General features: G+C 38.2%; 2 protein-coding genes across 2 annotated transcripts; both read right to left on the bottom strand.

Annotated features, from left to right (window-relative positions):
* Positions 1–841: 841 nt before the first annotated feature.
* LOC113041562 (tubulin alpha-1C chain-like) lies at positions 842–3,943 on the bottom strand. Its single transcript, XM_026200166.1, has 4 exons — positions 3,797–3,943; positions 2,321–2,543; positions 2,081–2,229; positions 842–1,969 (listed from the first exon to the last, which is right to left on the bottom strand). The coding sequence occupies exons 1-4, from the start codon at positions 3,797–3,799 to the stop codon at positions 995–997; spliced, it is 1,350 nt and encodes a 449-aa protein (XP_026055951.1). The 5' UTR covers positions 3,800–3,943; the 3' UTR covers positions 842–994.
* A 972-nt stretch (positions 3,944–4,915) lies between these two features.
* On the bottom strand, positions 4,916–7,643 carry LOC113041561 (tubulin alpha-1A chain). The gene is made up of 4 exons (XM_026200165.1): positions 7,494–7,643; positions 6,343–6,565; positions 6,111–6,259; positions 4,916–6,028 (listed from the first exon to the last, which is right to left on the bottom strand). The coding sequence occupies exons 1-4, from the start codon at positions 7,494–7,496 to the stop codon at positions 5,048–5,050; spliced, it is 1,356 nt and encodes a 451-aa protein (XP_026055950.1). The 5' UTR covers positions 7,497–7,643; the 3' UTR covers positions 4,916–5,047.
* Between the last annotated feature and the right edge of the window lie 5,818 nt (positions 7,644–13,461).

Here is a 13,461-nt window from a genome sequence, read left to right as displayed (position 1 = left end):
CATTTACAGCCCAGAACCACTAAATGTCTATTTGCACTGTATATTCATTTGTCTAAGAAGAGGCAGACTAAGGGGGAACAAAGAATATATATTTAAACTCCACCTGTCCAACAGCTTGACATATTCTCCTGACAAGGTCTGAATGCCAGGCCCAATTTTAGATTAGGGTGGTACATAGGCCTCTTCTAACACCATTTACTCTGAAACATGGGAAGAATATTTCACTCAGATAAAGTGGCAATTCATCAACACTTACACATTAGCTTAGGCAAACAGAAAGCCTACAAGAAACATTTGTCAATTTACATTTAATCGCCCTGCTGCACTGTTCCACATCAGCCAGACTGAGCACCACTGAGACCAGAACAGCCATTTGTAAAGCAATACTGCCCTCTGCATTCAACACAAAGCAGAGAGCTCACATTCAAAATACCACTGCAGTGCAAGAGCTTGAGGAAATTCTGAAAGAACTCCAATTAAAACTTGACATTAACAGGTAAAGCAACCTTTATTTACACATGGAATGATTCTAAAATGAATGCGGATCTCCAAGGATTCATGTTTAAATCTGCATTAAGAATAAAGCTAAATTATTATTGCATTCATTTGTATTAAAAAAAAATTAACTCTAGTGGCAGTGGTGTTAAATTTATCTCATCAGATTAAATGAGCAAATTAGAGACATATTACACTAGTCAGCATTTGAAGTAGATCAAAACCTATAAAAGTTGTCCTTAAACCAAAAACTGATGAACCTTTTAGATCCACTTCAAATATTAACTTTATACAAAAAAAAAACTGGATAAAGTAAAGGATCATTAGTCAAGAAGGAACACTGGAGAACATGTAAATATCACAACATTTTATTTCTTTCAAGAGCAAAGATTATAAGATTGACCTTTTAACCAGATGACAACTGGAAAGCGAGGAAAAGAAACACACAAAAATGACAATAGACAGGAAAATGAAAAGGCAGTGGAAGTGAACAGCATTTCTAATATTCTTCACCCTCATCTTCTCCTTCCACACTCTCAGCCCCAACCTCCTCGTAATCTTTCTCAAGGGCAGCCATGTCCTCTCTGGCCTCTGAGAACTCACCCTCCTCCATACCCTCACCCACATACCAGTGCACAAAAGCACGCTTGGCGTACATCAGATCGAACTTATGATCGAGTCGAGCCCAGGCCTCAGCAATAGCTGTGGTGTTGCTCAGCATACACACGGCCCTCTGCACTTTAGCCAGATCACCACCTGGAACCACAGTGGGAGGCTGGTAGTTGATGCCAACCTTGAAACCAGTTGGACACCAGTCCACAAACTGGATGGTGCGCTTGGTCTTGATGGTGGCAATTGCAGCATTCACATCTTTGGGCACCACATCACCACGGTACAGCAGGCAGCAAGCCATGTACTTGCCGTGACGTGGGTCACATTTCACCATCTGATTGGCTGGCTCGAAGCAAGCATTAGTGATTTCAGACACCGAGAGCTGCTCATGGTAAGCCTTCTCTGCGGAGATCACTGGGGCATAGGTAGCCAGTGGGAAGTGGATACGAGGATAGGGCACCAAATTGGTCTGGAACTCTGTGAGATCAACATTGAGGGCACCATCAAACCTGAGGGAGGCTGTGATGGAGGACACAATCTGACTGATCAGCCTGTTGAGGTTGGTGTAAGTAGGACGCTCAATGTCAAGATTCCTACGGCAGATATCGTAAATGGCCTCATTGTCTACCATGAAGGCACAGTCAGAGTGCTCTAGGGTGGTGTGGGTGGTCAGGATGGCGTTGTAAGGCTCTACCACAGCGGTGGAGACCTGAGGAGCGGGGTAGATGGAGAACTCCAGCTTGGACTTCTTGCCATAGTCCACAGAGAGACGCTCCATCAGCAGAGAGGTGAAGCCAGAACCGGTTCCACCGCCAAAGCTGTGGAACACCAGGAAACCCTGGAGACCTGTGCACTGGTCAGCCTGAAAGACATGATTCATGTTAAAAAGGCAATCAAGTTTTTTTATGTTTTAATTAGTCATAATTTAACGCTAATTAACTCTAAAGGAGTTGTAATTAAATTAATGACTAACCAGTTTGCGAATTCTTTCCAAAACAAGGTCAATGAGTTCTTTGCCAATAGTGTAGTGACCACGGGCGTAGTTATTGGCAGCATCTTCCTTTCCAGTGATGAGCTGCTCAGGGTGGAACAGCTGACGGTATGTACCAGTGCGCACCTCATCTACACAGATGGGTCATTAAAAAATGTTTAGAGAACAGAGCACTTTGAAATACATGATTATCATAGCTAAAATTAAACCCCATCCTCTTACCAATTACAGTGGGCTCCAGGTCTACAAACACAGCCCTGGGGACGTGTTTTCCAGCTCCGGTCTCACTGAAGAAGGTGTTGAAGGAGTCATCACCTCCTCCAATGGTCTTGTCGCTGGGCATCTGCCCATCCGGCTGGATGCCGTGCTCAAGACAATAGAGTTCCCAGCAGGCATTGCCGATCTGGACTCCAGCTTGACCAACGTGGATAGAGATGCACTCACGCTGTGAAGAGACAAGAGTGATTTATAAGATTTGAAGACATTACGCACCTTAGGACAAAATTCTATAATTGCAAATAATGATTAAGCCATTCAATCATCCATGCTCACAAAATAAACACTTTCATAAAGCCCCAAAAAATTACTTTTTTTTTTTATGAGCATGTTAATTTACAGTATGTGAAACAAGCATTTTTTTATTATTATTTATGCATTCAAGAAGCACTGATGAAAAATGCCTCTACTGCAGATCAGAAACTGATATTGTTGCACAAATTCCTGACCACACAAACAGCTGACGAAACAGATCTGCCTTTGTCTCACTGGTTCCAACTAAAAAAAAAGGGGGGGGGTTTACTGTTTAATTACAATGAAACTACATCCCTTAAAAATCACATCAACTTTTCAAACATAAAAGAACTACAAAAATCTAAAACTTCTCATGTACATTGTAAAATAACACTAAGTGATGACATTGATTTGATTAAGTAAGAGTATCCAAGCCTAGTATATCATTACAAAATTTTAATTCAGACAAATCCGAAATGAGTAAAACACTTCTCGGATTTAGGCTGGTTATGCTCATTAACCACTTAAGCTTATTACGAGGAACTTCCTAAACTTTAAACCTCTTGACACAAGAGCACTGGTATTCATCAAGTTTCACCAGAACGCACGTGGTCCTCCTGACTCACTTCCTGTGCCGGTAACTTTAGAACACTGCTTTAGAGAAGTGACTTCGAATAAGGAAGATATTTCACTACACACTTCAGCATCTTCTTCTCAAAATCTTGGTAATCAGATCTGTATTTTTTTTTAATACCGGTAGTTTTATACCAGGGAAATAAACGGCAAGTTTTTAATTTATATGAATGGTGCGTAATTACGCAAAGTCTCTTAGACTTTCATTTTTTTTTTTGTATAAAAGACACGTTTTTATTTTTTTCTTGACATTTACTCTGTAAAACCTGACCCCCCCCCCCCGGAAGTATTAACGTTTAAGAAAAATAAATAAATAAAACAAAACAATATTTAACCTTTAATAATTCGTAAGTTCAAATACCTAACGCTACCAAAAATAACTTCGTCGCCTCAATGCTTAAATTTACAGGATTATAGTACATCACCTTAATACTAAAATAATGATGCATAATTTTAAATGCTGTGTCAAAAACCATTATCACAGACGATGTAAAACATCCAATCTTTAAGGATAATGACACCACTTTAGAAGTTAAATAAAAATTGTAAACTCACCATTTTCAAACCTTTTGTAAAAAAAAGAAAAGAAAATGAGGATATGGAAATCGTAGGATTTCTGTTATGACCGCTCTCACAAGTGGACTTTTATGAGTCTGGTGAGAATATAATGCCTGAATAGGCGGGTGTGCATATTTATACTTTTCTGTCAACCGTCACGAAGGCGGAGCGCGCGCGAGGTGACGTTTCGATTCCTGTCACATCCCCATTGGTTAGTCTGAGTGTCAGTGGCATCCCATTGGCTGATTCTAACTTTGAACAATAACGTCTGTGACAGGAAAATGCTGTACGAGGCGTGACAAGCATTAGCAATAATGGATGTTAGTCACATGAAAAATTAACATTTATTAAAATAGAAGAAAATTAACCTGTTTTGTCTTTGATGTTTTTGTATAAATTGGGTGTGTTGCACTGTACTTAATTATGGGCATAGATGTGGCTGTTGTTCTATTCAAATACATTAATTTCGTGTTAGCCTCCTAATTAAGTAATTTACAATGTACATATTGTTCATTCTTTGCTTACAATTACCTGCCATTTAGGGGTAAGAAATAAATGCAAAGTTTATCTCAATAATCAGTCTTGGCATGAGGAAACTTTCTTGGTAGGCCTATTTCAGATTAAATAAAATACACCCAAAGCTCATTTTATTTTAATTATATGTTCTTCAGAAAACCACACAACTATGGGTTATTTATGAAATGTAATAGTATATCTGCGCTGGCCAAAACTTATAAAGACTGAATTGTTCTTATGAAAATGTTGCTGGTAAAAATATATATTTTTTTTTAAACTGGATCATAAAGAATAAAAATAGTCATAATAAAATTTGTTAATGCTAGTGAAACAGCTTTTTACTTGTACAGTCATTACTGTGTCATTCATAGGCCCTGATGTATTCCTTCTAGCATAAGTATGTACATTTTCCTCAGTACCGGTGTGCAACAAAAGTGTTTTGTTGAAAGATGGTTGAACTTCAGCATTCCCACTTTTTAGTTTTAAACACTTTAATAATTACATGTCAAGTGTTCTACTTTTTATCTTAAAAACACTATCATTGCTTAAATCTGTTATAGCCTAGGTAAATATACACAATATTTTAACAGAAGACATTCATTTGTTTGAAAAGGAGCTTTATTTTCAGTTGTCCAAAGAATTGTAACATCTTTTTCATTGGTGGTAAGGTTTATTTTTCACTGCTTGTTTTTCCATGTCATGTTTCTTGCATGTTGCTCTTCATTCTGTCATTTAATACTCCTCACCCTCCTCTTCTCCCTCACCCTCAACAGAATCAACACCGACCTCCTCATAATCTTTCTCAAGGGCAGCCATGTCCTCTCTGGCCTCTGAGAACTCACCCTCCTCCATACCCTCACCCACATACCAGTGCACAAAAGCACGCTTGGCGTACATCAGATCGAACTTATGATCGAGTCGAGCCCAGGCCTCAGCAATAGCTGTGGTGTTGCTCAGCATACACACGGCCCTCTGCACTTTAGCCAGATCACCACCTGGAACCACAGTGGGAGGCTGGTAGTTGATGCCAACCTTGAAACCAGTTGGACACCAGTCCACAAACTGGATGGTGCGCTTGGTCTTGATGGTGGCAATTGCAGCATTCACATCTTTGGGCACCACGTCACCACGGTACAGCAGGCAGCAAGCCATGTACTTGCCGTGACGTGGATCACATTTCACCATCTGATTGGCTGGCTCGAAGCAAGCATTAGTGATTTCAGACACCGAGAGCTGCTCATGGTAAGCCTTCTCTGCGGAGATCACTGGGGCATAGGTAGCCAGTGGGAAGTGGATACGAGGATAGGGCACCAAATTGGTCTGGAACTCTGTGAGATCAACATTGAGGGCCCCATCAAACCTGAGGGAGGCTGTGATGGAGGACACAATCTGGCCAATGAGCCTGTTAAGGTTGGTGTAAGTAGGACGCTCAATGTCAAGATTCCTACGGCAGATATCGTAAATGGCCTCATTGTCTACCATGAAGGCACAGTCAGAGTGCTCTAGGGTGGTGTGGGTGGTCAGGATGGAGTTGTAAGGCTCTACCACAGCGGTGGAGACCTGAGGAGCGGGGTAGATGGAGAACTCCAGCTTGGACTTCTTGCCATAGTCCACAGAGAGACGCTCCATCAGCAGAGAGGTAAAGCCTGAACCGGTTCCACCGCCAAAGCTGTGGAACACCAGGAAACCCTGGAGACCTGTGCACTGGTCAGCCTGAAAATAAAAAATAGTTTGGAAACTAACCCAACATAATATATAATTTATTTTATGTATGTATTTATTTATAACTACCTACCAGTTTGCGAATCCTGTCCAGAACCAGGTCAATGATTTCCTTTCCAATAGTGTAGTGACCACGGGCGTAGTTATTGGCAGCATCTTCCTTTCCAGTGATGAGCTGCTCAGGGTGGAACAGCTGACGGTATGTACCAGTGCGCACCTCATCTGGAAAGATGGTCAATGTTTAGTGACAGGAGCACTATGACATACACAATCATCATCACTTAAATCAAGTCCCATCCTCTTACCAATTACAGTGGGCTCCAGGTCTACAAACACAGCCCTGGGGACGTGTTTTCCAGCTCCTGTCTCACTGAAGAAGGTGTTGAAGGAGTCATCACCTCCTCCAATGGTCTTGTCGCTGGGCATCTGCCCATCCGGCTGGATGCCGTGCTCAAGACAATAGAGTTCCCAGCAGGCATTGCCGATCTGGACTCCAGCTTGACCAACGTGGATAGAGATGCACTCACGCTGTGAAGCAAATGGCAAAAGTTGAAAGTCAGAATAAACAAATATCACTGCACTATATAAATGTCACTCACTTGTAAAGCTTTAGCATGTCAAACTGTATTTCACCCAACATTAGAAATTCTAAGGTTACACTAACTGCCTGTATATCTTGTTTCTGTGCAATTATCCTAGTGAGATACCATTACAGAGGCAGTAGTCATATAACACCATCAACTGCTGGTTTACTGATAATGTCCATCAGCTGCATTATGATGCTGCCTAAATCATCATGAATATTTAGCAGCTTCACCAACAGCCCTGAAATGGGATACGATTTCCACAAATAAATTTAATCGCATCTGTCGCCCCCTGGAATAAACTGTTCTTTAAAATAGTCTCATTAGTAGTCTACTTTTGATAAAAAAAATAAAAAAAAAAAGATTTTAAAAATAAATGTCCAAATCCTTTTGGCAGGCGCTGCATCTCTCTCTCTCTCTCTCTCTCTCTCTCTCTCTCTCTCTCTCTCTCTCTCTCTCTCTCTCTCTCTCTATTTTTTGGTCCATTGAATCAATATGACACCGTACTGGACAGCATGGAGCCGGCTACACCCAGATTATTTATGCGGCTACATTCTCTTTGTTGTCTCGTTCAAGCGTGCTCCATATTCAACACATCCATGACTATATTATGTATGTACATACATTTAAATACATAAATTAATTTAAAATAATTGAAAAAAAAAAAAGGATTCCAAACACATCATTTACAAAACCAAAGCGTTTTTGAGGTTTTTTTTTCATAAAGGTATTTTTATATAGACCTACCACAAATATCGTTTAAATACGCAATTAACGTAAGATACATTAAAAGGCAGGCAATAAGCCGTATAATTTTTTTTTACTTCTATAAGTAATCAATATTGAGTAACGTTATTTGAAGTCGTGCTCACCATTGTTCCTGTTAATGTTGCTTGGCCGGGTGAGAAAAGATTCTTGACGGAGAGATCTTACAGTTCGACAACTAAGGGGGTCGATGTAAGAAGAATAACGTTATAACGGACTGACCTCACTTTATATACGAGTGTTGACTACGTTTCTTTTGATTGGTCAGACGCGGTGAAATCTGCCCAGTTCGGAGGGCTAGACGAATTTGTATTGGTTGTCAAGAAGATTAAATTTAGTTAGACACCACCCAGAACCTCACCCAATAGATCTGAAACACTGAATCATACTGAGAAACATTTTATTTCTAGACTTAATTGTTTCGGAATCAAATAATTTGATCATAATCAACTATCAAATCTTACAATTTTTACTTTAGTCTGCTGCTAGAAAGGAGAAAGGGGAAAAATGTAATTTGATGTAGGCTATGTTTGGTTGTTCTCCATCAATATTCGTTTATGCTTTTAAATTACTCAAAATTGGTTGCATTAATATAACCATATATATCAAGGTTTTTTTTTTATGGTTTTTTTTTTAATTGTATAACATTCGAACCTTTATGTACTAGCATCTTTGTGTAACTTGATCAACCTACTCTCCATCTGTTCTCTTTTATACCTTCTGCCCCTTTTAAGAGCTTTGCCTGAGGTACATTTTGGAGTTAGCTGTCACATCTTTTCCCTTTCTTTCATCTATTACCTTTGTGCTAAAAATAAATAAAAGAGGGACTATATTTAACCAAGTTGCACTAAAACCAATTTCAAATGAGCTACTAGGATGAAATCACTATCATAGGCCTACAAGATCTTCTGAGGTGACAGATGTTATTCTAAGACTCGGTTACAGATGATGTTGTACAATATATTCTATAACTCAAGAAATAATAGCTTATGACAATCAGCAGCCATTAATTAGCATCTTTTTCCTATTCTTCACTAAAATGCATATGATTACTGAAATGCTTAAAATGTTGTGTCATAAATGTATGGGGTGAAATGACCCTGCATAGACATCGGGGGAATATAGGCCAGGGACCAAGACACCCAGCCCCCCATTCCCAGGCTCCAGCCGTTGCTAAGAGATGAATAATGGAGATGTTTAGATAGTGACTAGTATCCTGGAGATAATACACAAGCCTACATTAACGACCAATATGTTTAGATCACATGACCCCGAGTCTGAATAGCAGCACTCAGGGGGAGGATGCAGCTGTCCCAGCAGGGAGTGAGGGGAAGGACCATCCTTTTTAACACTAACTCTTCCATCTGGCCCTATAGTTACCCCAATTCTACATTCTGATTCTTTCATCATCAACAGAGCATCTATCTATCTATCTATCTATCTATCTATCTATCTATCTATCTATCTATCTATCTATCTATCTATCTATCTATCTATCTATCTATCTATCTATCTATCTATCTATCTATGTGATAAATCGCAGGAGACAATGAAACCGAGAGTCCTGTCAGTATAAACAAACAAAAAAAAAATCCCCGCAATATTATAAGGATAAAGGTACATTTCCTCTAGAAATTTTATGTGAGTCCAAAAAGATTGTTTTCCAAAATCAATACTTTTTTTACCTGTATGCTTAATGTGTTCACTGCTGAACTGTTGTTAGCAACCATACTATAAACAGTAAAATGAAAGCTCATGCGTGAAAACCAGGAAAGGGAAGAGAAATAGAGAAAAGAAGGGGAAAGGACATTTAGGAATGAACTGGTATTGAAAAAGTATTGATTTTGGAAAACAATCTTTTTGGACTCACATAAAATTTCTAGAGGAAATGTACCTTTATCCTTATAATATTGCGGGGATTTTTTTTTTTGTTTGTTTATACTGACAGGACTCTCGGTATATATTTGCTATATATATATATATGTGAAAGTAAAATTCTTACTTTCGCCTGTTACAGTTTGGTTAAAACCAGTTCATTCCTAAATGTCCTTTCCCCTTCTTTTCTCTATTTCTCTTCCCTTTCCTGGTTTTCACGCATGAGCTTTCATTTTACTGTTTATAGTATGGTTGCTAACAACAGTTCAGCAGTGAACACATTAAGCATACAGGTCTCATATAGCTCCTTGGACATGTTTAGAATAATAACGCTTACAACTTAGGAATTCACTGTAGTCTTACATTATGTAAACAATTTATATTCATAATATATAATGTTATGCATATATTTGATTAACTTTTAACCTTTCTGTTATATATAAATATGTATATATGTGTGTGTGTGTGTGTGTGTGTGTGTGTGTGAGCAATGAACATCCTTGCATCTTTAGCCCATTTCAGTTTTGTATGCAAGTCTTAATGCCAGATCAATCAACTGCTCTAAAACAGATTACATCCCTGTAGCTCTTTCAGCATAATCTCTGATTCTGCTCACTGCAGTCCACAACCCATTAAGACAAGGCCCCAAAATCAATATTGTCAGTGGCGCAGGCCTAAAACAGACTACAGCTATCCTGCAGGGCCAAGATATAACAAATACTGATATGCAAAGTGATATGTAAAGATTGAAGGACATGATATGATTATCTTATCATTTAGATTCAGAACTTCAACTTCCCTTCAGCCTTAACTACTTCCAGATGTTATCTACTATCTACACTGGAGACATTTTGACATCTGAACAATTAAGTTTAAATAAATGCATTAGACAGATACTCATTTAAAGTTTTTTTTTTTTTTTTTTTTTTTTATGAGCAATGCTATATATATTCGTAAAGGACTGCAAGCATATAGTTCATGTAAAAAGTCCATTACTCATTTTATATGGGTTACAGACTGACATTAAGTACACTCAGTGGCAGAATACCAAAAAGGTTGTGTGGTTTATGTTTAAAGTTTGCTCACCACTGGCAACTGCACACAGACCCGTCCCTCCCATCCTATTCTCATACAGCAGCTGTGAAAATTCCCAACAGTATTCTAGCCAATAGGACACTTCAGATAGAATGCTGAATCATTTGCAATTTTTGCCAACTTGTAAATAAGCACACTTGTGATTGGATAAACAATATGTGACTATTTGAAAGTCTGGTTTTATTAGTTAAGGGTACTGTCATATTTATTTAAACATGTAAGCTAAGGAAACAGGAGTCTGCCTAAAATACCAGAGATAGCTGACTTGGGGAAGAAAGTAGGAGTCTCAATCCAATCATTGTGCTCAGACGTCCAGACCCTGCTATTAGGAATGTGCAGTCAACACACACAAACCAGCTTCAAGTTTTGTAGAAACCTGGTTACAGACGTGCTCACTGAACAGCTCACTGACACTGACAGAGCAAGAAAAAAGAGTCAAGTTGTCCATGTGACAAACATGATGACATCATTTCAACAAAATCTAGGACACAGAGGCAGGAGAGAGATAGCAAGGAGGATGGTGGGAGGAGCTATCAGGCACAGTCTGATAGCATGTGTGATAGTCTGCATTCAGATATTGTATACTTTAAAGTGCAGTGTTCACAAACTCAACACTGTAAAAAAAAAAAAAAAAAAAAATACTAAAAGTGTGCTTTATGCTGATGACAAAAACCTGATCTTAGCTGATTTGTGCTGGTGTCTCAAACCAGCTACAATTCTTCATTATTAGTCACAATAATATGACCTCAGCTACTTAATGACCAAGCTTCATGTAATTTTGTTTGGTTAAAGTCACAGGCTATGCTGTTCAGTAGCCTAGAAGATGGCACTACTGTGTACATCATACTCAATTCTATCATATAATTTCAATATATCAGTAAAACCTCATGACATTTTCATATAATCAATGATTACAGGTTCAGTAACAGAAATGAGAAATGAAAGTTTAAATGAATGCAGTTTTTAGGAAATACAACAGTGTTTCCTATAGTTTTTTTTTTCATTCAGCATTTCTAATGCTTAATTTACTCTGCAAAATCGGTGCAGAAGCGCTTCTGAAGTGACATTTAGGCACGGGCCCGGCGCTTTGAATAAATAAGTTAATTTTCTCAACGAACTTATTTAGCCTATTTAAACCGTTAATGGATCATTCATTGGAGGAGCAGGACCGCTTGCAGAGCGCATGCAGTTGTGTTCGATTTGCACAGATCAGTCAGCGTCTGACTTGAAGCAGTGTATGCCATAAAAGCCCCCCCCCCCAATAATTAAAAATATCTGTCCACCCCAATATTTGAAAATCTAGCACTGATCCGCTGCACTCCACAGTGCTCTATTTTTTATGATGACAATAAGGTTTAAAAGTTACATTACTGTCAGCCTGCTGTAAAAACACACTAGTTTAAAAACTCACGTTCTTTCATAAATAAAACACGCTGTGATTGCTTTTAGATAAGCAGCTGCTCAGCTGTGACTTGTTTCAAACTATTTTAGTTGTCAAAATCAGGCAACAGTGTTATAGTCAGATAAATTAAGTCACTTAATATTTCTTGATTATTTAATTGTTGTTTAAAATCAATATCTATATATATAATTTTTATTTTCAACCTGAAAGCATAAATCTAAGCTATGCCTACCGTTTCAAAGCACAATGCAAAACTGTGACATTCATCCACTGACGCTCTTTAACAAAGTTAAATCAATATCACATTGAAAACTCCCTTAATAGTGAATAACTAGAAACTAGACTCTCCCCTGATTGCAAACAACATGCTGATCGGGTCAGTTGCACATTTCATCCCGTAGGCTACATGCTTTAATAGATTACAAACTCTTTTATGATATAGAGTATTTGTATTGTGTCAAAAATACATTGCTTTCGTCCTCTTCTCCCTGAACCTGTGCTCTTTTTGGACCTAAAAAAAAAGCCTAATCGCCCAAAATGTCTGGGATTTGGTTTTCTTTGGTTATCTCCCTCCCACAGAATCTCTGACCATTGACAGCTGCTCCCACAACATGTGATTTGCTTCCGCGATTTTCGTGTCCACTCCCTTAAACATTCTAATATATGTCACTTTGGCACTCCATGGAGTCGCTCTCCCGCTCTCAATATGCGAGCATTTAACCCTTTAACTGCCCCACCAAGAAAAAAGCATTTGAAAAATTTTTTGTTTGCATTTCTTATCTCCTTATGTCATTAGTTACCACACTCAATGTGTATTTTTTTTTCAATACGTCCCATAATTTTTAAAATATCGGCCTCTACCAAATGGTTGATATGTCACTTTATGGCAAAAGTACCGGAATTCATACACACTATGGAAATCAGAAAATATGAACTATAATGAATGATCAGAAAGTTATATTTCTCAGCAAATAGTACATTCTGACAGCAGAAAGGATTATCTGAAAACATTAGCTTAGCTTTTCGTTTACCATAAAGTGACAAATCAACCATTTGGTTGAGCAGGCAGTTAAAGGGTTAAATCTCTTTTGAATGTTTACTTTCACTTTCGATTTCGCAATCACATGCACTCCTTGTTAAGGAAGCACATCTTATGAGATCAGATATTTGTAAATGAGCTCAGGATCTGTTAAGCAGCAAATAGGCTACTCCAGCATGGTCTTGTTAGTCATCTCTCTCGACTTGAGATCAGTCAAATCTGACTCCTGCAGCACTTGTTGAATGTTGCCAAGTCAGCGTTTTTTTCCCACAGAATTTGGGCTACTTTTAAACGGTTGCCATTGGTTGATTTTACCAAGTGGGTTAAAGGTTTGAAATATTTCATAAATTACATTTGAATTAAATGCTTGTATTGAAACATTTTACATTGTACCTGTGATAAGACTTCCATGGTCAAATAGTCCTTCCTGGTGGAATTACTTGCCCAACTCATTCCAATTTTCAAGAAACGGCTGAAAACACATCTCTTTTATTTTTATTTATGATAAATAATGACCTTCTAACACAAGCATTATCTATTACCTTTCTGTTCTATTGACATTTATTTATTTTAACACTAGCATTCTCTGTTCTTTCTTTGTACTTATTTTATTTTTATTTATTATAAATAATGACTTTCTAACACAAACATTATCTATTCTTTT

The sequence above is a fragment of the Carassius auratus genome, chromosome 23 (genome assembly GCF_003368295.1).
Source record: "Carassius auratus strain Wakin chromosome 23, ASM336829v1, whole genome shotgun sequence".
NCBI lineage: Eukaryota > Metazoa > Chordata > Actinopteri > Cypriniformes > Cyprinidae > Carassius > Carassius auratus.
Note: the sequence above shows the minus strand (reverse complement) of the source record. Positions and strands in the feature narration are given on the sequence as shown.